The following is a 27,706-nucleotide window of genomic DNA, read 5'->3' on the forward strand; positions in this document are numbered from 1 at the left end:
GCTTGCTCTTATGAAAGTTTATCTTCATGCCGAACATCGATTCAAAACACATTAATTGGAACTTCAGATTTATCAAACTGACGGGGTCATTCTTAATGATAGCTAGATTACCCATTGCGCCAATTGGCGTAGAGATCAACTATGGGCCAGAAGTTAAGCGAACTATTTAATGGGATTTTTTATCAATTGCCTGCAAATGATTGCTCATAAAACGTTCTTATTTCCCTTGATGATTTACTTTTGATTACATCAGACTCTGTTCCTGATGGAGCCACAAAAAATGACTTGAAACATTCAAATCGAGAGCCCAACCCGGGAATAAATGAGCACTTGAAGCATACACGTCATTCGGCTAGATAGCAGGGGTAAAAGGCCATAAGAGAGGCAAAACATGCCATCCAGCCAGCCGCAGCGGTCCAACGCCGGGCAACACAAAACCGGGGCCAGAAGTTTAGCAAACTATTTGAAGCATTTTCTCCTCAAATGTATACGAATGATTACATTCATAATGCGTTTCACCTATCTTGATGACCATCATTGCCCATAGCTTTCTCTGGCGACTTACTTTTAATAGATGACCAGTTGAGCCAATTGACGCAGAGAATAGCTACACCCCATAAGCTAAGCAAACTAGTTTGAAGGTTTGTTTTTCGTGGGTATTTGAAAGGTTTTTCCTCAGCTGTCTACAAATAATTATGTTCATACTGCGGTTTCTATTTTTCTTGACAATGTTCTTTACATATAGTTTTCTTTGGTGATTTATATTGATGACATGAGACTCTGTTCCTGAAAGATTTTCTTCCCCGACCACCTGGAACTGCACAAACACCAACTACAACCAGAAGCTAGGAGCATCTCCAGCCGCGCCCCCAACAGGCCCTCCCCAGGCGTTTTTGCCACGTCGGCGCCGAAAAAACGGCCCAGTCACGCACCCAGAAGCCCGTTTTTCGCCGGCTCGGGCCGAAACTGGTGCCGGCGGACCCAGGCCGAACCCGGTGCCCTGGGGGCGCCTGGGGCGCCGGCACAAGCGAAAAGGGCGCGTGGGTCCGCCCTGTCGGCGAGTCGAGCGCCTCTTCGCGCCGTTTCTTCCCGCTTTTCCCCCACTTCCCTCCCATTCTCTCCATTCCTCCCGCCAATCTCCCTCCCGCTCGCCTCCCAGCCGGCCGGCTGCCATGCCACCAAAGAAGTACGTCGTCCCCCGGGCCGCGGCAACCGCGACCGCCTCTGTCGCCCAGCCGAAGCAGAGGAAGCCGAGGGCGCCGCCGTCCAATCCACCGGGCATGACAAACGCCGAGTGGAGGGCGGAAGTTCAACGGCGGGAGGCTGTCACCGCCGACCGGCGGAACAGGGCGATCGCCAAGAAGGCCCGTGACAACGCGGCGTGTGCGGCTGCGGCTTCGGCGGACCAAGCCGAGGCCGAGGCGACTCGCGCGGGGATGATGAATCCACCCGGCAGCCACGCCCAGCACGCGCCCTGGGGCCAGCAAGGCATCGGCTCTCCGTCGCCGCAGCCATGGGGATGCACGCCCTCGCCGGGCTACGCCGACGGGGACGCGCACGGTGGGTTCAACCCCAACGTCACCTTCCCGCATGGACACCCGGCCCAGCGCACGCCCTCGCCCGCCTTCGCCGGCGTGCAGTACCCTCCATACAACTACTCGCCGCCCGCCTACGCGTCCTCCCCGACGCCCCCATTCCGCCGTGGCGCGCTGCCCTTCTCGCACCTCGGCGGCACCGACGAGACCGAGGCTGACATGGACAACATCATCGCGACAGGCTCGACCGCGGCCGCCGCGTCTCCCGAGTTCGTCACCCCGGACGACACGGTGGATCTCAGCGGCGGCATGGACGGCGAGCTCGGCTACGTCTACGGCGAGGAGGAGCAGGAGGAGGAGGAGTCGGCGACTGCTCCGGCGAGGAGGCACAAGAAGAAGAAGCGGGCGGCCAGGTCCGGCGAGCCGCGCATCAAGTGAGCGTCCAAGGAGGAGGAATGCCTCGCCGAAGCATGGGAAGTCGTCTGCCTCGACCCGACCACCGGCACGAATCAGAGCATCGAGACGTACTGGGAGCACATCAAGGCCGAGTTCGACGAGCGCAAGCTCGTCGACCCCTACTTTAAAGGCGTCTACATGCAGCGCGGGGCGAAGGCGATGGCGAACCATTGGGGGCGTATCCAGGGGGCGTGCAACAAATGGCATGGGATCGTCGAGGAGGTCGCGGCTCGCCCGGAGAGCGGCGCCAGCGTTGAGGATCAGGTATGGCACGCCGGTCTCCCGCCTCTCTTCGCCGTGTGCGCCCGCCAACTGTTTGTTCCTCCGCGCAGCTGCTGCGCATGTTCGCCTTGTATCGGCAGGGCAACAACGACGCTGAATTCAAGTACCTCCACGTTTACAAGCGCATTGACATGTGCGAGAAGTGGGCGGAGGTCCGGCGCACCCTCGACAAGGCCAAGGAGACCTACAAGCCGGACGCGCCGACTCCGGGCGCGTCAGAAGGGCGGCCGGACGGCAACAAAGGTGCCAAGAAGGGAAAACACGCCGACGCGGCCACCGCTCGAGTGCAGGAGTCCATCAAGCACTGCCTCGTCGACGCACAGGCCCGAGCCGTCCTTCGTGAAGAGAAGACCGAGGCGCGGTGGTCGGCGTTGATGTCGAGCAGCGCCGTCAAGCTCGACCTACTCCGGACCAACGTCGCCGCGAAGAAGAGAAACACTGACCTGGCTTTCCTGCTGGGCGGGGCGGACATGCTCCAGAGCAACGACGAGGCGATCAAGGCGTGGTACTTGGTGGAACGTGGCCTCATCCTGAACCAGCTTCCCTCAACGATGCCGCCCGTGCCGACGCGCACGCCGACGCCGCCGCCAAGCCCGAGCAATGATGCCGCCGAGACACCCCGCAGCACAGAAGCCACGCCGACGCCGCCCAGCACGGAGACCCCGCCAAGCCCGCGCACGCCGACTCCGCCGACGCCGGAGGCCGACCTCGCTGTCTGATGCGCATGCGCGTCCTTTCTGCTTTTTGTACGCCGAACTTTTCATTCGATCGCCGAACTTTTCATTCGATCGCCGAACTTGTGGTCACTTGATCGCCGGATTTGTGGCTTCTATTTTGTGAGCGGGAATGAGACTACGTTTGAATTTGCCGCGGCTGGGGGGGGGGGGGGGGGGGGCGCCTAGGGGCGTGGCTGGGAGGTAAGTCGCCCCCAGGGGCCAATCTAGCGCCGGTTCGCCCTCAGGCCGCTCTTTTTCGACGTCTTGGGGGGCTGAACGGCTGGAGATGCTCTAAGCAATATATTTTGCGGAAATTCACTTTGGCACATGGGAGCATATGCCCCTGCAACCGGTACATAACATTTCAAAATGTCAAAACATTGCAAACAAAAAATTGGCGCGTACATCTTGACACTATTTGTTTTTCTCAGGTAACACGTTCATTAGGACATGGGCATTCTATTAAAAGAAAGGACATGTGCTGGACTCGGTCCACCGAAAGCCCATTCTGCCGCGCTCCGCCCGCAGCCCGCAGCCCGCTTCTTCCCCGACTCCGTTCTCTCCGCTCGTACGCACGGCACAACCCACAGGAACGACACACTCTATCAGTACCCACTCGCCGGCGGCGGTCAGCAATATGAGCAACGGCCACCGCCCACTGCCCAGTGCCCACCATCAGACAGCTATATGTGCTTCTCCCCTGGTTCTCGCGTGACTTCGCTTCGCGAGGGAGGGAGCAGGAAGGGAGGATTTGCCATGGTCGACCAGCGGTGGCGGCGATGGGCCATCGGCCACCTGCGCGCGGACGTCCCCACCGTCGCCATACTCGTCGAAGCGCACGAGTTCCCTGTCCCTCCAGCGACCGCGCGTCGTCGTCGACGGGATCTGAGGGGCAGCGCGGCGGCCTCACGCGGGCCTCCTCTGCTGCCCCCAATCCCCCGCGGCGACCAACTGGCGGGCCATTCCCGGGAAATCGCTTTCCGATGGCATCCCGCTGTGCCAACGGGGTACGCCTGGCCTCGCTGGTGGTGGCAGGTAGTGCCAGCACCTCACCGCACCAAGCCCAATCTCCGGATGCATCTTCAGGTTCAGACGTGAACTGAATCCGCCTTGATTCCGCCGCACATTCCAGACACGGCGACCCACCACTGGCGAACACGGTATGTTCATATTTTATCCCCGATGTCGCGAAAAAACTGTAAAGTCAGATGACATTGTCGCTTGCAAATCATTGAAGATGAATTACATCAAGAACACGGTTCACTAAGTGCTGTTCCATGACCCGAGTTGTTAGATGCTTGAGCTATATTAAACAAACTTCACAGTTAAACATATGGAACTAATACACATTATTGGTTTGAACTGTTCAAACAATATTATGTGTTTGTGTGTAAGAAGCGGGTGAGGTTAAGAATTCAAAACTGCGAGGCACAGTCCTCACTCCACATGCACCCAACCGAAGGCATGTTACCAGTGAATATTTGACTTCTTCAATACAATTTATTAATTGTGCCGCTGCCCTTTTGGCTGATCCAAGCACCAAATTAGGCCAACCGTCAGCGGCATCCAAAATAAGAAAAATGTTTAGGGGTGTAGAATGTGCTCAAGATCTGTTTGTTATTTGCTATACTTGTAGTCTTTTATTGTGTTGAGAGGGAGGACATGGGCACGAGCAAGCCCGGTCCAGCAAAGGTTTGCAAAATTGCATATCCATAGGCCATAGCACTAACATATGATTCTCAAAAAGGAAAATGGAAAAAACAGCTGTCCATATACAGCACAGGCATAATTTTGGCAAGAACTGATTAATTATTGTGCTTATGCTTAGATTGACAAAGAACCTTTCCAAATCCACTAGAACTGATGCGGCATTACAAGATGGCACATCGACTCGCAATATTTGATCAGAAAGTTTTCTATGTTAAGTATTGCGTTGACAATTCGGGCGTCACCGGCTTGTAGATGGCATCATGGCAAGTTGGCAACAATCAAATAGCTGATCTAGTACTCTAATGAGTCTAGCTAGCACCACTTGCTTGAGATTATATTTCTTAAGTGTATGATCACCCTGTCCTCCTTCCAATTCCATCACACTGATAATTGAGATCTCGATCTAGTGCATTGCAAGTTCTTCGAAATTTCCTTTTCTTTTTGAATTAAAGTTCTTCGAAACTTAATTCAAGTACCGGCCACGTTAGCTGGATGTTGAACCACAATAATTTATCTTGTGCTTTTGGAAGGAAAAAAGTATCGTGTTGCCAGTTCAGGCTACAAAACAACTGCAGTCCATGACCAACATCTCTCTGGTGTAAGGGGACATCTGTCATGAGACCAACCAGCCAGCTCCTCCTGCTGCTCTTCTTGGCATGCATCTCGCTCCTTCCCATCCAGGCCCCCGCTGCTGACAAGCTCCAGAAAGGCCAAAACCTCACCGACTCCAATGGCGACACGCTCCTCTCGGCCGGTGGCTCCTTCACCCTGGGGTTCTTCTCTCCCGGGGTGTCCACTAAAAGGTACCTCGGCATATGGTTCTCGGTGTCCAATGACACCGTGTACTGGGTGGCCAACCGCGACCAGCCTCTGGTCGACAAGTCCGGCATGCTGGTGTTCAACGACGCGGCCACCCTTGTCCTGCTCGACGGTGCCCGCCGCACAGTCTGGTCTTCAGACTTCACTGGCGGCTCTTCTGCCTCGGTGGCTCAGCTTCTCGATTCTGGCAACCTGGTCTTGCGCAACGGCAGCAGTGTCGCCTACCCGTGGCAGTCCTTCGACTACCCGTCAGACACCTTGTTGCCCGGCATGAAGCTGGGCAAGAACTTCTGGACCGGAACAGAGTGGCAACTCACATCGTGGCGATCGGCCGACGACCCGTCTCCGGGGGAATACCGCCGCACGCTGGAAACCAAGGGGTTACCGGAGCTCATCCTGTGGCGTGGCAACGTCAAGACGCACCGCTCGGGGCCATATAACGGGCTTTACTTCAACGGCGTCCCAGAGGCATCGACGTACATGAACATGTACCCGCTGCACGTGACGGGCCTGACGGCCAGGCCGACGGAGATAACATATGGGTACACCGCCGAGCCTGGCGCACCGCTGACTCGCGTCGTTGTGAACCACACCGGCGTGGCGGAGCGACTGGTGTGGAACACCGACACAGGGGCGTGGATCTCCTTTTTCAGCAGGGGGGCGAGGGACATCACCTGCGATGCCTATGGCAAGTGCGGGGCGTTCGGCCTCTGCGACCCGGAGGCGGCATTGTCGGGGTTCTGTGGCTGTGTGCCGGGGTTCAGGCCCATATCGACGTCGGCGTGGCAGATGAAGCAATATGTGGGCGGGTGCCAGCGAGATGCGGTTCTGGAATGTCGTGCCGGGAAGACGACGGACCGCTTCAAGGTGGTGCCTGGAGTGAAGCTTCCTGACACGCAGAATGCGACGGTAGACATTGATGTCGCTTCGCTGGAGGAGTGCAAGGCAAGGTGCTATGCCAACTGCTCGTGCTTGGCCTACGCCGCCGCTGATATCAGAGGCGGCGGCAATCGTAGCGGCTGCATCTTGTGGACGGATGCCATCGTTGATCTTCGTCTCATTGACAGCAAGCAGGATCTCTATCTGAGGTTATCCAAATCAGAATTTGGTATGTACAGATTATCCATCTACGCATTCTTGCCATCCATGGTTTTTTTTGTCTTGGAAGGAAATTGACCGGAAATTCAATTCTAAGCTATACACCCGCATGAACAGTAAAATCAAGGGAAATAGTGACATATTTAAAGAAAATAGAAATGCTTTAAGAAAGAACATGTTTAAGCATTATAATTTTTGTTTTTTTGCCGAGATCACCCCATACGTCCTTTTTCACAAAAAGATGCATGCAGTTAGAAGACACACCAACACGCTTGTAGTATAAAATTTTGAGATTTTTTTTTTGCTGAAACATTTTAAAGAAATGTAGTAAAAAAGCGGTCGGACGCTTCCCTAGACCCTGCGCAAGCAGAAGCTACGTGCACCTGGCTGCCGTTTTTATTATTTTAATTTAATATTTCTTGATTTTACTGTTCATGTGGGTGTATATGAGCCCTGAGCTCAGAAATACCACCCTCGAAATTGAATTGAATATGAGGCCTGAGAAGAGATGACAGTAAAAAAATGCTTCATCAATGGAATTCACCATTTTGATAGAAGCAACATATTTTACCATCTTTCCAGTTTCTTTTGATAAGATAAGTTTATCGGTTCAGAATTTTAAGTTTCCATGTTTGATTTTTTATAATAGGTGGGCCATCTGTATCCCTGTTTCCTACTTGGATTATTATAGGTGTATCTGTAGCCTTGATCATCATTCTGGTTCTCCTTGCTTTCTGGTTTTCCACCAGCATAGGACAACTCATATTATGGTTATTAGGTAAAAGCTCAACTGTATAAACACATTATTCTCTTTCGTATTCCTTTCTTTTACTATTCCGAAGAAGGAAGGAAATGATCTCACAAGTATAATTAATTTCCAGAAGGACATGCAGTTTGCCTTTGTATTATAAGAAAGGCCACAGGAAATTTCTCTGGAGAAAATGTCATCGGCAAGGGCGGATTTAGCGACGTCTACATGGTATGAACTGTTATTGTACATATGAAGTGGCTTTTGTCGTAGATTGTATACTTCGTATATCTTTCTTTTTTGCGGGATATACTTCATTATCTGCTGAATCTACATCGTAGCATGTCACTGTATAATCACCAGGGGCGGCTATTCGGTAGAGAGTTTGCTGTGAAGAAGCTGAGAAAGGATCGTCTTACTGATAAAGGCAAGGAAGATTTCAAAAGGGAAGTGAAAATGATGTCAACGCTCGCGCATGTCAATCTTGCTAAGCTCCTCTACCATTGTCGGGAAGGAAATGAGTGGATACTAGTCTATGAGTACATGGAGAACAAAAGTTTGGATCGCTACATTTTTGGTACTCATTGCAATGCATGCCATGCTAATCTATCATTATATGTAGAAATGGAATCCACAGCTATTGGTACACGCTTTTGGCCTCACACCTATTTGGAAATGCAGGGGAACAAAACAGGCCCCGCTCCTCATTGAATTGGGCGCAGAGACTGGAAATAATTTGTGGGGTCGCCGTTGGTGTTGAATATCTTCACGGCATGAGATTCGTTCACAGGGATCTAAAACCTGGCAACATACTTCTCAGCGACACGTGGAAGTCTAAGATAGCAGACTTTACCACTGCGAAGCTGTTCATCGAAGAGGAGACAGATCCGACAGTAGTACTGACACCGTATGAATGATATTTCCAAGTCTCTAATGTTTCATATTCAATTAGACTGCTAGGACATGGACCATATATGATTGTTCCTTTTCCAGTTTCTCTTTGTCCAGTAGACATGAATTGACTCCATGTTTTTTTTATTAAATGAAGGGGGTATGTGGCTCCAGAGTATTCGTCCGAAAGGGCCCTGACGTACAAGTGTGATGTATATAGCTTCGGAGTCGTCTTGCTGGAGATAATCAGAGGGAGAAGGAGAACAAGCATGGCAACGTTCCTTCCTGATGTAAGTCTGATCATGACAAAACATACGTCCTCTAATTTCTTCCAACTGAAAAGTGTGCCACTAACTATGTACCAGTAATCTTTGTTCAACTTTCCACACAATGCACAACACACGTTACACACATTCCAAACATAGGCATATCGAATAATAATGAGTATTACTCCATATAACTGAACAAAATTTTGCAGTCCTGGGAAGCGTGGAGTCGTGATCCCAGGGAACTACTCCTTGATCCAGAAGTGGCTGAACCTGAAGGTGAGCTCTTGACAAGGCTAGCCAGATGCGTCCAGATTGGCCTTCTCTGCGTGCAGCATTTGCCTGAGGAGAGGCCTGCAATGTCTGAAGTTGTGGCAATGCTAACCAGCACCAACTCACAGCTTGATATGCCAATGGAACCCACAGCCAACGGGGGAGCAGGACCTATTGCACAACTAATTATCGATGACACCCCCTGACCATCTCTTGCTCAGCATCTCCTGCAGCAATCACAGCGTATGGTTTGTGATTATTTGGGACTGGATCCTTTCAATTTGAGTTCCACATCCTTCGTCACGGCTTCATCGTGTTTAAGCCTATCAGGACGAGGCAGTGTCAGTGCGAGAGAAACACGCCTAAAACTTACTAGCGGTCCTAGACTTGCGATCCGAAATTAGTGTTTTATCTTTTGTACTTTTAACACTGGACGTCGCCTTTGTGTTCAATTCCAGTGTTCAAACTACGGTAGGATTGTTTGAATTTTCTAATAAGAATAATTATGTGGGGAGTGTATTTTGTATGTCACTTTCATACCTCTTATCAAATGTTGCCTTCGTTTTTTGGAATCAATGTTTTATTTTGTTGTACTTTAAAACTGGATATCACCTTTATTTTCCTTTCTGGATTTTGTTCTTCGAATTACGGCATGATTGTTGGAACTTGGTTCCAAGAATGATAATTTGCACACCAGTTGTAAGCCTCCTTTGGTTTGTAGAAATTTCATAGGAATTCTGTAGGATAGGATTTGCAAAGGAAAATTTCGTTTGAAGCCCTTTGGTTTGTAGGAATGGATTCCTATTCCTATGTAGGATAGGAATCAATCCTTCATATTTTGGAAAAAAATTACGGCCTCGTTTGATGCATGTCATTTCACTTCCTATGATTTTCCTATTCCTATAACATTCCTATCCTATGAACCAAACGAGGCCATAATGTGGGACTTGCAGTCTATGGTTGATGTTTTATTTTTGTGCTTAGAACACTGGATATCGCCTTTTGTTTTCCTGTCTGGATTTGTTCTTGTTCAAACTAGGACAAGATTGTTGAAACTTCTGGTACGAGAATAATAACTGGCACACAAACCAAGTAGTATGTCACTTTCATATCTGTTATCAAATCCTTCCTTTGTTGTTTTTCCAAAGATTTATCATCTTTTTTTGCCATATATGAGCTGAATTCTTCCGAGAAACTTTTATAGACCAAGCTTTGACTACCACCTCTCTAAAATCTTCCCTAAGTAACAAGGAACAACTCCAAGGCCAAAATCCCAGAAAATAGGGGTGTGGTCACTACGAAGTCTTCGCGTGGCTTGGTGGGATGCTAATGGAAAGAGTCTATCTAGATCTGTTGTGCAAAAGACTATCAATAGTGGTCATCACCAAATCAGATTGGTTGTTAGCCCAAGTGAAACTCCTATTGCCCATCTTGATCTCTAGAAGGCTAGCCCAAGTGAAACTCCTATTGCTAGCTCTAGATTTCAATCCAGGCATTAAAAATATCACACCACTTGAGGTTGACATTACCATTGCTTTTTTCTGAACTAAACCTGAAAAGGTTAAAGTCCCCACCAATCAAGGTTTTTCTTCTTTTTGGAGGACTTTCAATCAAGGTTTTTCTTTTAAACTTCAATCAAGGTTTTTCTTAGATGGCTCAATCAAGGTTGGGGTACTGCGGTTTACAAACAGAGAGAGCCGGCCAATTAAAGAATCGACCCGACGACACAATTCACGAAATCATTAATTAAGGGGTATTCCTTTCAAAGATCACTCCCACCTCCTCAGGTTGCGACAAGTGGCGCACCTGAAAGTCTTCCCTTTTTTGTACATCCATTTATTCAAAACATTTATCTCTTAAACCGTGCATCTAAATCTCGAACCGTTTCCACCATTGGATTTCTCGTGTCGAGGCCTTCCAAACTAGATCTCATTTGATAGGTTTTGACAGAATTTTTCTCACAAAAAATACCCGACAAAAAAACCGAACTGGAAGCATTTTTTTTTTCTTTCTGAAAGAGGCACGGCCATGCCTCTCGCGGAAGCAAAACCATACCTCTTACGAAAGGAAAAAAAAAACAGAAAACGCGTTTTTCTTTTTTTGTTTCCGGGATGCACCGCCGTGCCTCTCGCGAAAGCACAACCATGCCTCTTGTAGAAGCAAAACCGTGTCTCTAGTGGAAAAAACAAAACAGAAAACACTTTTTTTCGTTTTCAAAAGGCACAGTTGTGCCTCTCACGAAAGCATGACCGTGTCTCTCGCGAAACTAAAACCGTGCCTCTCACGGAAGGAAAAAAATAGAAAACACGTTTTTTTTTTCGTTTCCGAGAGGCATGGCTGTGCCTCTCACGAAAGCAAAACCGTGACTCTCGCGAAAAAAAAGAAAAAACGTGTTTTTTCACGTAAAATGTTTTTTTTTGCCCAAAAGCTAAGGAAGACCTGTAAAAAACCAAAAAAAAATACCGTTTAGAAAGCCGAGAATGCGTGTGAAAAAATAAATAAAAAACAAAGTTCAAAGGAAGCGCCCAGACCGCGACACGTGGCGGCGGCTGAAAGCGCATCAAGTGGCGCACTCTCAGCCCACCCCCAAATGATCGTTGGGAGCGCTTGTCAACTAGTTGCTCTCCTACTCTCCGGTCTCCACGACTTGCACGCGCGGCCGAACAACGGCGCAACGCGCCTCCATCACACTCTCCATCCGTGCCGACTTGCCGGCGGCGTTGTGCAGAAGCCCAACCTCCGGATGCATCTTCAGGTTCAGATGTTAACTGAATCCGCGTTGATTCCACCGCACATTCCAGACGCACTGATCCATCACTGGCAAGCACGGTATGCTATATTTTATCTCCAGTGTTGTGTGAACAAACTGTAAAGTCAGACGGCATTGTCGTGTGCAAATCATTGGTCATTGGAGATGAATTGCATCGAAAGTACGGTCCACTAAAGCGATGTTTCCATGATGCTTGAGCTATTAGACAAACATGGTCACAGCAACACATATGTAAGTATGTAACTAGTAAGAATTATTGGTTTGAACTGTTCAAAGAGCATCATGTGTTTTAGTGTACTGAAGAACCTGTCAATGCTAGCTTTGCTGAAAGGTTTTCTCTGTGAAGTTGACTGTAAAATTATTATTTCTTAATCAGACCATAGGCTAAACCAATGAATTAGTGAAAGAGCTAGTACCTGGAAGTTCCTGCCACCCTTGCTTATTGTGGAAGGTGCTATATGCTAACTTTATGAAGAATGCTACTCAATGTAGAAGCGGATGATGTTAAGAATACAAAATTGCGAGGCACCGTCCTCAGTACTCCACATGCACCCAACCAAAGACATGTTCTAGCACCAGTGAATATTTGACTTCTCAAGACAAGCGTATAATTGTGCCGCTGCCCTTTTGGATGATCCAAGCACCAAATTAGGCCAACCGTCAGTGGCATCCAAAATAAGAAAGATGTTTAGGGGTGTAGAACTTTGCGTGTTGAAGAGAAAGATCTGCTTGTTATTCGATATACTTATACTACGTAAGAAGCTTATTTTGGCAGTAGCCAAAACTCAAAGGTACCCAATTGTAGCTGTGGATTCCCTCTTGTCTATATCTAATAGACTACAGCAAGTCAGATATTTGACCTTTAACCGCCAATCAGTTAATACAACTACCTTCAGAAACTAGTTGCAGTTTTCATTTGGCTAGCTGCGCAAGATCGATGTCTAACGGCGGACAACCTTGCTAAGCGAGGATGGCCCCATAACCCGCAGTGTGTGCTTTGCCTACAAGAACCTGAAACTGTTGCCCACCTACTTGCTTCTTGTCCTTATGCGAAGGAAGTATGGCACCTGACTCTCTGCAAGCTGAATATGAGCTCTAATTGGGCAGCAACCGATGATGATTCCCTTGTAAGCTGGTGGCATCGTACAAATTCTTCCATGGGAAAGGAAAAAGCGAAATCTTGGAGATCAATTTTGGCACTGGTATGGTGGAACCTCTGGAAAGAAAGAAATGATAGAACCTTTAGAAATAGTTCTTGCCGCCCCACACAAGTGTTCCAGAAGATTCAGCTAGAAGCGAAGGACTGGGTAGATGCTGGACGAAAGCGTGCAATGGCTCTTGTAGAGCGACCCCTAGAGCCAGACTGATGTATTTCTGTTGTATCTCTAAACTCATTCCCCCCTTCTCTAATCTTGCTTTTGTAACTGTTTATTTCTCCTACTCGCAATGAAAAGCAGTGGCCCTGCCTTTTCGTAAAAAAAAAGAAGAAACTAGTTGCAGCCACATATATGCGGAACTCATGTAGCTAACAGTACCTTGTTCAAGTAGCTCAAACCCCAGAAAAAGAAACATCAAGCCATCATGTGGTTGAAAAACCAGCCACACCTTCACAGCCTCCTGGGCATCCTTGTTCTCCTCCTCCTTGTTTCCACAGCGTCTACTGCGAACCGTGGGACTGACATTCTCGACAAGGGCCGCAACATCACAGACGGCGACACCCTTGTTTCGGCTGATGGGTCATTCACCCTGGGGTTCTTCCCTCCCGGGGTGCTTGCCAAGAGATACCTCGGTATATGGTTCTTCGTGTCTGAGGATGCCATCTGTTGGGTAGCCAACAGAGACCGTCCTCTCACCGACGCCCGCGGGGCGCTGGTGATTAGTGACACGGGAAGCCTTTTCTTGCTCGATAGCTTCGGCCAGGTCGTGTGGTCTTCAAACACGACAGGCGCTGCCTCCACGACGCTGCAACTGTTCAATTCAGGCAACCTAGTCCTGAGCGACGGGAGTGCCAATGGTGCTACCATGTGGCAGTCGTTTGACCACCCATCAAACACCTTGCTTCCCAGCATGAAGATTGGCAAGAACCTATGGACCAGGGAAGAGTGGTACCTTACGTCGTGGGCTTCGGCCAATGACCCTGCCACAGGGAAGTTTCGCTACATTACTGACGGAGAAGGTGTGCCACAAAACATACTCTTGGATGGTGACAAAATGATCTACCGGTCGGGACCATGGAATGGCCTACGGTTCAGCGGTGTCACGGAGATGGCCTCGTATTCTGACAAGTTTGCTTACCAGTTGACAAGCAGCCCAAGTGAGGTAACCTACAGCTATGTTTCCGCTGAAGCCTCCTTCTCGCGTCTACTAGCCGGTCGTGGAAGATCTTCTTCCAAGCGCCGAGGGACATCTGCGACCACTATGGCAGGTGTGGGGCATTCGGTCTGTGCAACGCCAATGCTCCATCGACGTCGTTCTGCAGCTGTGTCCGGGGGTTCAGCCCGACATCTCCGGTGCAGTGGAAGATGAGGGACACCTCCAACGGTTGCCGCCGAGACATGGTACTGGACTGTGGCAATGGAATGTCCAGTACCACGGACGGTTTCGTGGTGATAGACGGAGTGAAGCTTCCCGACACGCACAATGTATCGGTGAATGCTAGCATCACGTTGGAGGAGTGCAGGGCGAGGTGCCCGGCCAACTGTTCTTGTCTGGCGTATGCGCCGTTGGATCTCAAAGGAGGAGGCGCTGGAACTGGCTGCATCATCTGGACAGAGGACCTCATGGATCTCCGGTATGTAGATGGAGGGCAAATCCTGTATCTCAGATCCACCAAGTCAGAATTAGGTATGTTATATTGTTTCGCTTTCTAGATCATTAGCAATGTATAGTTTGCATTTTAAGATTTCTGGTGATGCTAATTTACTGTTGTTCCTGAGATGCACACCTCATGGACGCCCCTCCTTACCCATTTCCAACATCTACTATTCTAGATTCCCAATAGGAAAGTTTAGAGTTTAGGATTTCAACCAAACAAAGGTATACAACTGCAGTTCGTAGATATGTCAACATTCAATTAATTAAGGCATGTGATGGCAAAGGTGGCTAGTTCAAAGAGCATACTGTACCGACCAATGTAGCATCACAACACCTACCAGGATTTGTGTCCTAAGCTTAGAACCAAGGCCATGCAGCCAGCTAGAAAATATGTTTGCCACCAACATCTAATACGGTGTTTCTAGTTTTTTTAGAAGATTTATGCCTTTGCTCAAATACCAAAGGAAAGTTTAACATTTAAGGTAATTTTAAGTTTCAAAATTTTATTGTTCATAATAGATGGGCCATCTGTGTCCATGTTACCAACTGGTAGTGTTATCGGTGTATCCGTTGTTGGCCTAGACCGAGCACGTTGAGTACTTTCCGACGACACGCAAACGACCGACAACGAACGACGACGAAGAACTTGCCCACAGTCTTGGTTCCTGCCCCAAGCTGGCTCGATCCGTCCGGATCGATCGAAACTAGCACAGCTAGCTACGTAGCCCGGTGAGTTGCACTTGTACACGAACTCCTACGCCGAACACGCACGTAAACAGCAATCGGCTGATTGATCTGGCCGGCCTGCACTACACACACGTACGCACACGAGGAGGCTGGCCAAGTCTTGCCAAAGGCTCGTATCGAGCCTTGTGTTTTATTTCAACTCACGGTACAAAGATTACAAGGGGTGGTTACATATATATACTAGTATAGCTAGCCTATACGTAAACCTATCAGGTGACTGAGTCTTAGTCCGAGCCGGCTAGGAGACGGAGACGTGTTTAACTCCAACAATCACCCCCCTAAACACGACGTCGTCACGTCACAGCTCCGACGCCGATCCTTCTTCGCATCTTCAAGAACTTCTCTCGGTCCAAAGTCTTGGTTAGCATATCCGCCAGTTGATCATCGGTGCGAACGTAGTTGACCTTCATCCTACCTTCTTCCACGCAGTCCTTTATGTAGTGATACATCGTATCAATGTGCTTGCTCCTTTCATGCCGCACTGGATCTTCGCGTAGAAAACTTTCAGACTTGCTATCAACATTGAGCACAACTTGTTTCTGATCTCGATCCATGAGATCACTGTGTAGCCTCCCTAGCCACACACCTTGACACACCGAAGTGGCAGCTGCAATACACTCTATTGCATCAACCGCGGGTGTTTTACACTTCTTGCTCAGCTCAAGACGAGGTTTCACTGGAGCGTCAATTGGATTGCAATATTTCATGCCACGCCTTTCAAGTACCTTCCTTACGTATGCCTCCTGGCATAGTGTGACCTCCTCCGGCTTTTGATGTACCTCTATCCCGGGGTAGTAGCTCAAAAGACCGAGATCATCCATCTTGAATAGCTCTTTCATCTGTAGCTTGAACTTTGCAATCACCTCTTCATCTGCTCCGGTAATTAATAGGTCGTCGATGTAGATGCCAACTAGTAGACGATCCTTTCCTTCACCTCTCTTGTACATTGCATGCTTTAGTGGAGCTTTCTCAAATCCAAGAGAAATCAATGTCCGATCAAGTTTGATGTTCCACTCCCGAGGTCCTTGCCATAGCCCATACAAGATTTTGTGTAACTTCAGTACCTTGTGCTCTTCTCCTTCTTTGATGAAACTCGGTGGTTGATTCACATACACATCTCCTTCTATCTCACCATTCAAAAACACGGATTTTACATCCATGTGATGTACTTTCCATGATTTCTGAGCCGTGAAAACGATGAGTAATCTCACCGACTCCATCTTTACAATGAGAACGAACACTTCTTCGAAGTCCATACTTTCCTCTTGCACATACCCTTTGGCCACAAACCTCGCTTTGTGCTTCATGCACCTTTCAACATCTTTCTTGATCTTGAATTCCCACTTGAGCTCTATAGCTTTTTCATTGTTGGGAAGATCCACAAGCTCCCATGTATTATTGTCATGGATCGACCCCAACTCTTCTTCCATAGCATGACGCCAACACTTCTTTGTATTTGCGTCCGCAAATTCCATCGGTTCCTCGGGGCTTACTAGACACCGTCGCCCACTCCTTTTCACCTTTACCGGGTCAAGCGTCCGAAGAGTATTCTCCGGATATGGGTGTAACACTGGCTGTAGATGTATTGGTGCAGGTGATGGTGCCCTTTCCTCCAGTGCTTTCGGAGGCAATGTAGGTGCCGAAGTGGCATCTTCTTCCACGTACAACTCTGCTAGCAACCGCGAGCCATCACTGACGCTTGCTTCTGGGCTGACATGTAGAGTAGCAGACTTGCTTGCTGGTTGGCCACCAAGTGATACTACTGCTGCATCTTTTCCCCTTGGAAAACTTTCAGGTGCCACCATGTATGAACCATGAGGCACATCCCCACGTGAGCCCTGTCCTTCCTTAATGCTACAGCATTTTCTTGGACCACGCCCAAGTGGGATGCGTCCCTGCTGCTGGTCACTTGAACCACGTCCAGCCGGGTCTTCTCCGGTTTCTGGCTCGGTTCCCACGTGTGTTCCATCAGTTGGACCACTGCGTCGAACATTGATGGCTGAGTAACGAGGCGACGAGCCTGTTATGCGCTCGCCTGGTGCGCCCGTTCCTGGGTTGCATGAACGCTACCGCGCCCATCGCCTTCGAGCCACGACATGATCTCTGCTCCATGCTTCTTCATGCTTGCGCTAGAGCTCATCAACAGGGATCCACTCGATATACCCACGTCCATCCTCACGCTCGTGCTAGAAGACGTATCCCCAGTGTCATTACTTTCGACACAAGTTACAACAGTTGCACTTTTGTCTGTTGTTTCTTCGTGGACTTCCGGTGCGGCGTACATCTTTGATTTTTCTGGACGCGTCGCACGGATACTGCTTCTCCACAGTGGCGTACCCAGCAATGAAATGAAGGGTGTGCACACTCTAAAAAAAATTCTACTAATCCAAGTGTCAGACAAAATATGGTAAAATAATAACATGAATAGCTCAATTCAAATTTCACAACAATTTAGTTCACAAAATATATCTCAAATATGCGAAATTACAATACGAATAGTCTTACACAAAAGAAGCACAAGTAGAAAATTACATCACTAGGTAACTCTACGTTTTTGCATTGCCATGAAAGCATCAACTATGTCATCTTCACTTACTTTCATAAACACATCTCGTTCAATAAAGGTCACCAAGCAATCATTCAAGCGATCATCACTCATAGTAGTCCTCAACTTACTTTTCACTAGATTCATAGCTGAAAATACTCTTTCAACACTCGCCGTCGCCACCGGTAAAATCAATATCAATTTGATGAGTAAGTAGACCAAATCATAAAGAACATGCTTCTTTGTTGCAACAAGCATAATAGAGAGCTCACCAATATTACTTGCATTTCTAAACCTATCATCTTGTCTCATATCATCAATGAAAGTAGTAAGTTGAAATTCTAGCCTTATCAAATCTGTGCTTGATATGTCCATGGGATAGAATTCAGCAAGTCTCATTACCTTGAGTGCATCATAAGAAGCAAATGAGTTGATTGGATTCAAAGCCGACATGCAAGACAGCAAGACAACAGAACAAAAAATGGCACACGTCCCAGTTTTCAAACATACATTTGTTTCAGAAAAGCATCGGTTTGCTACATCAGTTTGTAAGCATACGATTCAGAGCAATAACAAGCATATGTTTCAAAGCAGCATCCGAAATACATCAGTTTGCAAACATATGATTTTCAGCAAGCATATGTTCAGAGCAGAAGCAAGCATCAGTTTGCTATATAAGATTTTCAGCAAGCATATGTTCAGAGCAGAAGCAATCAAGCATCAGTTTGCTATATATGCAAGATTCAATTTGAGAGAACTGTAGGGGAGGCCGCCGAGCGCACTATGCTTGTTGTTCAGACAAACATGAGCGCACTATGCTTGCTGTTCAGACAAAAATTAAGCATATGTTCAGAGCTGTAGGGGAGGCCGCCATCAAAAACTCACCCACGAGGCCACGACCGGGGCGGGGAGCGGTGGAGCGGGAAGGACCGGAGGAAAGGAGAGCGTCGGGAGGCGGGAGCAGATCCTCCGGAGACCGGAGCGGCGGCGGCCGTCTGGTCCGGATCGGCTCGACGGCGCCTCGGCAAGGGAGGCGCGACGGTCGATGGCCGCAACCGAAGGAGCTCCAGCGGCGGCCGCCACGCGCGAGAGCCCAGCGGCGGTGGCCGAGCGCGAGCGGGGAGCGACTGGGCGGAGGCGGGGAGCGGCGGCGGCGGCCGAGCGAGATGCGGTTGTGCGCCTGTGCGCCTGTGCCTCTCTCTCGCTCGCTCACAGTGGAGCCCGAGAAGATGAACTCAATTAACTCCCGTATTTTGTGTTAAATGAAGGGGATATGTGGCTCCAGAGTATTCATCAGAAGGGGCCCTGACGTACAAGTGTGATGTATATAGCGTCGGAGTCGTCCTGCTGGAGATAGTCACTGGCACAAAGAGAACAAGCATGCCAAATCTCCTTGTACATGTAAGTCTGCCCATGATAAACCATACTAGTCCCTGATGCGTCCTCCAATTTCTTCCCTCTGAAATGGGTGCAACTAGCAATAAACGAGTAATCTTTGTTCTGCTTGCCAGACAACCCCAACGCATGTTCCCAAATGTAGCCATATCAAAAAAGAAAAAGAAAAAAAGAGCGGTACTCCATATAACTGAGCATATGTTTGCAGTCCTGGGAATTGTGGAATCGACGTGATATTGAGGAGCTTCTTGATCAAGAAGTGGGCGAACCTGGTGAGCTCTTGTCAGCACTAGCGAGGTGCATCCAGATTGGCCTTCTCTGCATGCAGCAATCGCCTGAGGAAGACAGGCCTGACATGTCTGAAGTTGTGAAAATGCTAACCAGCACGGACTCACAGCTCCGTACGCCAAGTAAACCCACAGCCAACAGGGGATCTGGCCCGAGCGTACAGCTAATCTTAGATGACACCCCCGGGCCGAGCACCATCTCTCGCTTGGCACATCCTGCGGCAAATGCAGCGTATGATTCGTGATCATTTGGGGCTGGATCCTTCCAGTTTGAATGCCTCATCATTCCTTACGGCTTCATTGTGACAGTGCAAGCAAAATAAGCCTAAAATTTACTACCAGGCCGGAACTTGCGTTTTGAAGTTGATGTTTTAATTTGTGTACTTTTAAAATAGGATATCCCCATTGTGTTTCCTGTCTGAATATGTACTTGTTCAAACTACGACATAATTTTTGGAACTTTCTTATGTGAAGAGCGGACTGAACACTGTAAAGTGAATTTTTATGCAGGCCACTAGGCCGGGCACAGCATTCAGAACTGAGTCCAGTTCAAAGGATGAGAACAGCTTTGCACTCTGAACTGGTGCATAACCATTAGCATAGTCAGGAAAGTGAATCTTGTGTGGGCAAGTAACCATTAGCATTGCAGCATTGTCATTGGTGTATAATTTCCATAGATTCGCCCCAAGAAAAAAAAAGACTGAATTGTGAAAGAAAAAGGAGAAGAAATAAAAAAGCACGCACGCCATGTCGGCGTGTGGAAAGCTAGCAGCAACCATGCAGGCAATGTGAAGCCGTGCATGTGATAATCTCCAACGGATCATTTAACCAATTCAATTTCTAATAGCTGACCACACCTGCCGTGTGGTTGCTAAGAGTCCCTGCCGTGCGGTTTATAAATTAGCCGAAGTTAGTCTAGCTAAGCGGTATGGTACTAATAATGAAGACAGCACGACCTCCGGGTCACCGCGGCTCAAGCCCGGCGCTACACGCCTCCGGAGTTGCGCCGCAACACTATTCTCTGTCGGCTGGCCTAGCCTCTCCTCTGCAGCGGGCCTACATCGTTTCCATACATGGGCCAGGCCGAGCAGTGCGACGACATCCTAGCCAGCAAAACGCGTAGTTTAACCTTTTCCTGCTTTTATTATCCTATAAAAAACTATTTCCTTTTTGCATTTTCAATTTTTCATTCTTTTTCTTTGTTCTCTATTCCTTTCGGGGGATTTTTATTCTACTCTATTGGGTGAAATACACTAATATAGTTTCTTAGTATGTGAGCATTATATTTCAGAATATTAACATATTTCTCATAGATATATGTACATTTTTTATATATAATAATAATTTATAAAATATTGACACCAAAATATACGAACATATTTAGAAGTAGATGCACATTTTTCATATGTGAACATTTCTGAAAATCCTCCCTGCTCAAAATAGCGGGCTTGAGTGATGGTTTTTGGGATGTTAGAGTTTGTCTCAACTTCTTGGGATCTCCCAAATGGAAATTTAAAGTTAGAGGGTATTAGAGATGAGTTAGCAGCTATAATTATTTTTATAAGATGATATTTTTTACGCTCTCCACTGTTGGCTCCTTTCTTTTCTCTCGACCGTCGTGCAAAGAGGGAGGCAGTTTACTTGCTTCAACTTGATGTCTTAAATTCTACCTCTGGCGTCTCAATGGCAGTGTTGTAGCCACTCCTCTGCCTCAAGTTGTCTTGTCCCAGGCGATGATGTACTCCGGAAGCCTACAACAAGGACTAGATTGCTTTTCAACTTTGTTTTCTATGTCCTTTTTATAAAGTGCTTGGAACGGGGTGCAATTTCCACTTCTTTATGGGTTCTTCCATAAAATGTACCTACATGTTTATCTAATATAATTTTGGGTCCTTCGGGGCCTTTCTTTGTGTTTAAAAAGGAAAGAGACACTACTTTGACATGACCGCGGCTCCAATCGGGCTCTACACGTCTCGGGAGTTCTTTATTTTTTCTTGCAAAAAAAGAGTTATTTATTTATTTTTCTTTTGCGCAACACGCCTCAGCAGTTCAAACACAAACACCATACACTTCTAGGTGTCCTAGCCTATAGCGTGCACATGGGCTAAGTCATGCACGCGAGGAGAGGTGTGGCTGTCCCATCAAGTAATGTGTAATTTTTTTTCAAAAAAACGAGTAACTTATAGTTTCTTCCCTTTTTGTAAATTCTACTTTTTAATTCATTTCATTTTTTCATTCTACTAGATAAAATTTACAATTAAATTCTCTTAACACGTGAACATTATATTTCATATGAAAAATACACAAAAGTATTTTGTAGATAAAATATTCATATATCTTTTCCCAAGCTAGGTTGTTGAAAGATTGGTTGATGAGTTCTGAGGGGCTACAAATTTTGTCATTTTTTGGTATCTTACAATGTAAAAATAAGTTAGGGTTATTGGAGATAGGTTAGATATATATAACTTTATAAATTATACCTTTTTAATATATTTTTCAGTATGGTTTACAGTTTCACTAAGTACATTCGGCCTTGATGTGAGGGCTGCAAAAACCAAGCCAATGGGTAATGCTGAATATAAAAAATGTGAAGAAAAGTGTCAACCAAAGGAAATAAATTATGCGGTAGATGAGACTAAATAAGTATACTCTACTAGATAATCTAGAAGTCGATACTTTTGTTAATCTGGTTTGACTGAGACATTTTTTGTCATTCTATTCATTTCAAGAATTGTTGCCCATGTAATTCATCTCTTTCTACAGTTTCACCAATTATAACAAATACAAGATGTTTGTATTGTGTAAAGTGGGCCACATTTGGACTCCAATAATGCATATGTTATTATCAGGCACGCAAGTTTGCGACCAAGAAAGGTGGAAAGAATGCTAGCAAGGTGCTATTGAAGACGCGACCAAAGGTACCCCCACACCACTACCTCAGAATCCCCAACCACTATTATTGATAGCGGGGACGAGACAAGTGAACGTGGTTTGGAAGTTGAGGATTTTGACAAAACATCTGCCTATCTCTCATGTGAATCTTCGGTGCAAAAAGAAGGGCGAGATAGAGGCTTTAGAGGCAACAACTGTGGTAAACAACATGAGTGCTGGAGGTAACAAGATTAACGCTGATTAGGGGGGCACAATCATCGCAAAATGAACTTGGTTCCAAGAGTGAAACTTATCACATGGTAAAGTGAGAGAAAGTTAATCAAGGCATGGCACCTGAGCAAACCAACATCTACACTAGCCGTAGGCAGTAGACCGGAGGCGACAACCAACTCCGCAAGGCCCAAGAAGAAGTGAAAATGACAGTCACTACCAAAGGCCTTAGGACACCAGAAGAAATGAGAATAAATACATGTATCGCTTGAATGGCAATCAAAGGCTTTTGGAAGAACCTAGCCCGACGTTGCCAAGGTTCGGCCAAGGTAGATCCCCATAGCAAGATCCGAGGAGAAACGAAGGAGGAAGTCATATCCCGTTGAATAACAACTGGTGGTTGTAGATCTGGTAATCGAATACGAACACTAAACCAACATGCCGCGATGTAGGGAACCCTGGTTTGTCAACCAGGAGTTTGGCCCTTTAGTAGCCAAACGCCAGCCACATCATCCAAGCTGAAGAACACAACAGATGGTTCGTCGTTTGGTAACAATAAGCCCGCCCATGTCTGTCGGCCGAAAGCTTTGGAATATTCAGTAATCCAAAAAAAAGAAGGAATAAATGCTCATGAAAACGAGGCGGATCACGAACCTTGTAAAGAAAGATGGGTTTTGTGGCGAAGTTTGCGGTACAGGAGTGGAAATATTCTGCTTGCGAGGATGAAATTTATCGTGACGTCTTATTCAGAATGCTTGTGGTTGTTGCTTCAGGATGAAGTTGGCGGTGCAGGATGCATGGTTGATAACCAAATTGTCACTTGAGGTCAGGAATACTATATTGGTTTTTTTATCAAGCAGTTGTTGGGTGGAACCGTGGACCATTTTCTTGTCATTATTTACACCATTTTCTTGTTATAATTTATTTGGTTTAGATAATCGAATTTCCTCATTATTGATCCTATTATAAACAACAAGAAGCCATGCGTGTGTCACAACTACTACATCCATTCTAAAATATATGACATTTTGGCAGGCCAAACTAGCCTACCAAAACATCTTATATTTCGGAATGGAGGTACTATTTTTGAATGGTATGAGGATACCAAGATTCATCGAGTATATGTATGACTGCTGCAGCCCTGAGGTGGGGGTGGGGGCGGGGTTGGGTACCACGATCCATATCACCATCGACCCGTCCCAAAATATATTGTGTACTCCGCCTCATGTAGCTAGATAGATAACTCCAGTTGATACTTGATAGCACGCATGTTTGTCCATAAAAATGCAAGCCAGGCACATATATGTTGCATAGAGACTCTCGTTGACGACATTAACAGTGAAAAAGGGTGAGTATCGAGAACATGTGTGCAGTGTGCTGCATGTGTGGTGGCGCAGTGCAGTGGGGACATACTACTACACCATCGGATTCCACATCCACATCTTGCTGCTAGGACAACATAGAGCAAGTAGGCCATCTTGGTTCCCCATCTTGGTAGTACGTGGCACGAAACAAAACCGAATGAAGGCGCCCACGGTATGTCTGGCCTGAAGAGAATCCATTTTATCATAGATTCATGCATGTATTTGTCATTCATCTAATATATCTTCTTGCCAGACCAGGCCACTGCCCACTCAAGTAGGCTTGTGATGGAAAAGCCGTTAATTTGCGCACGTACGTAGCTCAATTGATCCATTCATCTCTGGCCTCAATATATATTAAGGAGAGAGACTCATCTATTAATCTACTGTATTATACTATACTACTCTAGTTAACTAGCTTCCCTTCCATCCATCGTCGAGCTACATCCTTGCTTACGTACTTTTGCAAGCAAGTAGGCTATGATTCGATACATACATAGAGTACATAGTAGTAGTAGTACTTTGTTAACGAGTAGTCCAGTGCTGAATAAGTCATCTACAGTAGCTAGCTAGCTAGATAGCTTGGACAATCAATCCATTGTAAGTGGAATGAAGCTGCTGCTACAGTCGACCGTCGACGGCCGGCGATCATGGATTCATGGCGCAGGGGCGGAGCGGCACCTCTGCTTCTGCCGCTGCTGCTTCTGCTGGAGGGTACTACTAGTGGTCCCGCTGCTGCAGTCTGGGACGGGTGCCTGCGCCGCCTTCGCCAAACGGTCCTGCATGCCAACATACAAACGGAGTAGTAACATTTTCAGGTAGCTAATAATTACGGAGTAAACGGCAAAGAGAGAAGTAGCCGTGTGTACGTTGATGAAGTCCTGCTCGCGCTGGATGAGCATCCTGTTCTCCCGGCGCAGCTGCACCAGCTCCAGCTCCATCTCGTTGGTGCAGGCCTGTTTCCGCGCTCGCGACCGCGCCGCCGACTCCCGGTTCTTGATCATCCGGCGCTGCCGCCGGTCGTCGCCCGCCGCTGGCTGCACAGCGGCTCTCTTGCTGGCGCCTCCGGACGCGGAGAAGCCAAAGTGACAGCCGGCTGGGTCGTCGCCGGAGCTGGTGGCCGAGTTGGCAGCGCCGGTCCCCCCGGGGCAGGTGAACTCCAGGGTGAGCGCCGTGTGAGGCGGCGGCGTGCGGGGAGGCTGCGGAACGGCGCCGGCGAGGTAGTCCTGGGGGTGGGCGGCGCCGCGGTAGGGAGCGGCGGCTGGGGAGTGGAGGTGGTAGGACTGTAGCGCGAGCGGGGTGGAGCACAGCGACATGTCCTTCCACACATCCTCCATCGATGATCTTATCCAAGCTACCTGGTATGGGAGGGATCGAGTACAGAAGATCTTGCTTGAGTGGAGTGGATGGAATGAATGGAAGCAAGTCAAATGTAGCTAGGCAGGCAATGCAAGCAGAGAGTTATTTGGTCCACACATAGATGGTGCTCTCTCTTTATAGCCACGCTACTAGCTATATTATTGGCATGCACGTGAAGTTTGCGACAAAGAAAGGTGGACAAGACAAGTAAACATGGTTTGCAAGTTGGAGAGAGGATTTTCTACCATGCATGTTTTTATTGCTGTGTGGGATCGCTGACATCATCTATAGTGTTTTCTCTATCAACAACATACATTTACATGTTATTATCTACCGACTAAGTTTCACTCATATTTGATGATTTCGACAAAACGCTCGCCTATCTCTCCCCTGAATCTTTGGTGCAAAACGAGGGGCGAGATAAAGGCTTTAGAGGCAAACAATGGCGGTGACATGGAACACATGAGTGTTGGAGGCAACAAGATTAATGATGGTCAGGGGGACCACAATCATCCCAACATGGATTTGGTCAACCTGGATTTGGTTCTAGGAGTAAAAATTATCACATGCAAAAGCGAGAGAAAGCTAATCAAAGTATGGCATCCGGGCAACAGACTGGAGGCGACAACAAAGGTAGACCTCCGCGAGACCCGAGAAGAAGTGAAAATGATGGCGAAAGCCCTTTCTGCTCCCGAGCTCAAATGAGCTCTCGGGATGAATAGTAAATTCAAAATATCAAAACAATTAAAAAAACTGTTTTTTTGCAAACTTAGACAAATGTTTTGTAAGTTTGAAACTTTTCATTATGAAAAGACATTCGTGCAAGTCATGGAAAAAAACACATCAGCACTCCAAAATGCTTTTAAAATAGCATTTTTGGAGCATTAATTTAGATTTTTTTTACTATTTTTAATTTTTCTGTCATCAAAGAACATTTTAGCTCGGAAGCAGATACCCCACGCCTGAATGAAGGCCGCTATCAAAGGCCTTTGGACACCAGAAGAAACAGAACAAATACATTTACCATTTCAAATACTTGGGTATCCGAATACATGTATAACTAAGTACCTTTTAGATACTTAGCTGTCCTATCAATGTTGTTAGATTATGCGATAGTGATTGGAACTGGCCTGGAAAAGAATGGGAAGAAGATTAAGTGTGTGGAAAGGTAGAAATAGATCCTACAGAGGTAGATTAATTGAGATTACTTGAGTTTAAATAATGTTCCTCTTTATATGATATCTTTATTGGAATTACATAAGGGGCCCAGTAAGAGAATGATTTTTTATATGAGAAGGATGCTTTTGCAAGAAGACGATAATCTTAAAAAATTATCATTTGGTGAAATGGGAAGGTGTTTGTAGTTGTAGACCTAAAGAAACGGGAAGATCTTGACACCATGAACGTTTTTCTTCTTTGAAAATGGATTTGGAAGTTAGAAAATAAGAAAGGGGTGTGGCAGGATTTAGTGAGAAGAAAATACTTAGATAAATGTACTCTGAGAGACCGTAAGAAAAGGAATGGTCCATCTCTTTTTTGGTAGGGTTTAATGAAGGTTAAACCCATTTATCTGCAATTTAGCAGAAAGATAGTAGGGAATGACGAGAGAACTTTGTTCTAGAGTGATGTGTGGCTGGGTGACAAACCCCTCAGTGTACAATTCCCTAGACTATATCTTCTTACTTTTAGCACTAACTTTACTATAGCTAAAGCTTTGTCTGATAACATGAGCCTACTTACATTTAGGAGAGTTATCTGAGGGGAAACTGCATACATGTGGTATATATGTGCTTAAAGATATTTGCAGTAGAGTAATGTTAAATGATCGGGAGGATGGATGTAGCCTGGTTACTGACCAAGTCTGTAAAGTTCTCTTTAAGGTCTTTATATTTAGTGTTAAAAACTGATCAAGTGGTATGGAAACATAGGAAATTATGGTATGCCAAGATACCTTTGAAAGTGAAAGCTTTTATGTCGATGGTATTTAGAAATAGCGGGCTGACTAGAGATAACTTGGCAAAAAGAAACTGGAAAGGTAAAGACAAGAGCTATAGCTTGTGTGATCAACCTGAAACAATGGATCATTTATTTTCTGCCTGTGTGGTTACTAAATTCATTTGGGGGTTTATTAGGAGAGCCATGGGAATACACGATATACCCTGCAAGATTGAGGATTTTAGCAATTGGGTTGAGAGTTTTCCCAAAATCAGTTAGACAGATTGTGGCAGTAGGGGTCGCGACAGTTTTCTAGTCTTTGTTGAAAGCTAGAAATGTTGCTACTTTTTGTCATGTTTACCCGCATGACCCTAGTGTGATATTCTTTCAAGTTTCTTACTGGATGGCGGATGTCTTATTGGGCTGGACTAAAAAAAGAAGGATAACTGATGCGACGAGCCGTGGCAGCACTGCTTGTTTATGTTGCATGCCAACGGTTTCTTCAACAAAAAAAGAGGTTGGGCACCGATGACAAAAAGACCGGGAATAGGATGATGTTGTAGGGCTTGATTTCTCTAGGGCTCGATTTCTGTAACG

At 46.9% G+C, this 27,706-nt stretch overlaps 2 protein-coding genes and 1 pseudogene across 2 annotated transcripts; 2 read left to right on the forward strand and 1 right to left on the reverse strand.

Moving 5' to 3' along the window:
• The first annotated feature begins 3,513 nt into the window (after positions 1 to 3,513).
• LOC109771151 (receptor-like serine/threonine-protein kinase SD1-8) lies at positions 3,514 to 9,621 on the forward strand. The gene is made up of 7 exons (XM_020329851.4): positions 3,514 to 6,626; positions 7,266 to 7,394; positions 7,498 to 7,595; positions 7,728 to 7,941; positions 8,046 to 8,271; positions 8,413 to 8,545; positions 8,734 to 9,621. Exons 1-7 carry the CDS (start codon positions 5,315 to 5,317, stop codon positions 8,998 to 9,000), a joined length of 2,379 nt encoding a protein of 792 aa, XP_020185440.1. The 5' UTR covers positions 3,514 to 5,314; the 3' UTR covers positions 9,001 to 9,621.
• A 3,524-nt stretch (positions 9,622 to 13,145) lies between these two features.
• Positions 13,146 to 14,434, forward strand: LOC109771159 (receptor-like serine/threonine-protein kinase SD1-8; annotated as a pseudogene).
• Positions 14,435 to 24,015: 9,581 nt separating this feature from the next.
• On the reverse strand, positions 24,016 to 25,266 carry LOC109771164 (uncharacterized). Its single transcript, XM_020329865.4, has 2 exons — positions 24,685 to 25,266; positions 24,016 to 24,594 (listed from the first exon to the last, which is right to left on the reverse strand). Exons 1-2 carry the CDS (start codon positions 25,150 to 25,152, stop codon positions 24,472 to 24,474), a joined length of 591 nt encoding a protein of 196 aa, XP_020185454.1. The 5' UTR covers positions 25,153 to 25,266; the 3' UTR covers positions 24,016 to 24,471.
• Positions 25,267 to 27,706: the final 2,440 nt, after the last annotated feature.

The sequence above is a fragment of the Aegilops tauschii genome, chromosome 2 (genome assembly GCF_002575655.3).
Source record: "Aegilops tauschii subsp. strangulata cultivar AL8/78 chromosome 2, Aet v6.0, whole genome shotgun sequence".
Classification (NCBI taxonomy): Eukaryota; Viridiplantae; Streptophyta; class Magnoliopsida; order Poales; family Poaceae; genus Aegilops; species Aegilops tauschii.

What these genes read in the sequence shown, in the direction of transcription:
- LOC109771151 (XM_020329851.4), top strand. Translation starts at nt 5,315, where the DNA reads ATGAGACCAACCAGCCAGCTCCTCCTGCTGCTCTTCTTGGCATGCATC. An exon ending in CCGACAGTAGTACTGACACC is followed by an intron (nt 8,272 to 8,412) that starts GTATGAATGATA and finishes TATTAAATGAAG; the next exon opens with GGGGTATGTGGCTCCAGAGT. An exon ending in TGGCAACGTTCCTTCCTGAT is followed by an intron (nt 8,546 to 8,733) that starts GTAAGTCTGATC and finishes AAAATTTTGCAG; the next exon opens with TCCTGGGAAGCGTGGAGTCG.
- LOC109771164 (XM_020329865.4), bottom strand. Translation starts at nt 25,152, where the DNA reads ATGGAGGATGTGTGGAAGGACATGTCGCTGTGCTCCACCCCGCTCGCG. An exon ending in GCGAGCAGGACTTCATCAAC is followed by an intron (nt 24,595 to 24,684) that starts GTACACACGGCT and finishes GTTGGCATGCAG; the next exon opens with GACCGTTTGGCGAAGGCGGC.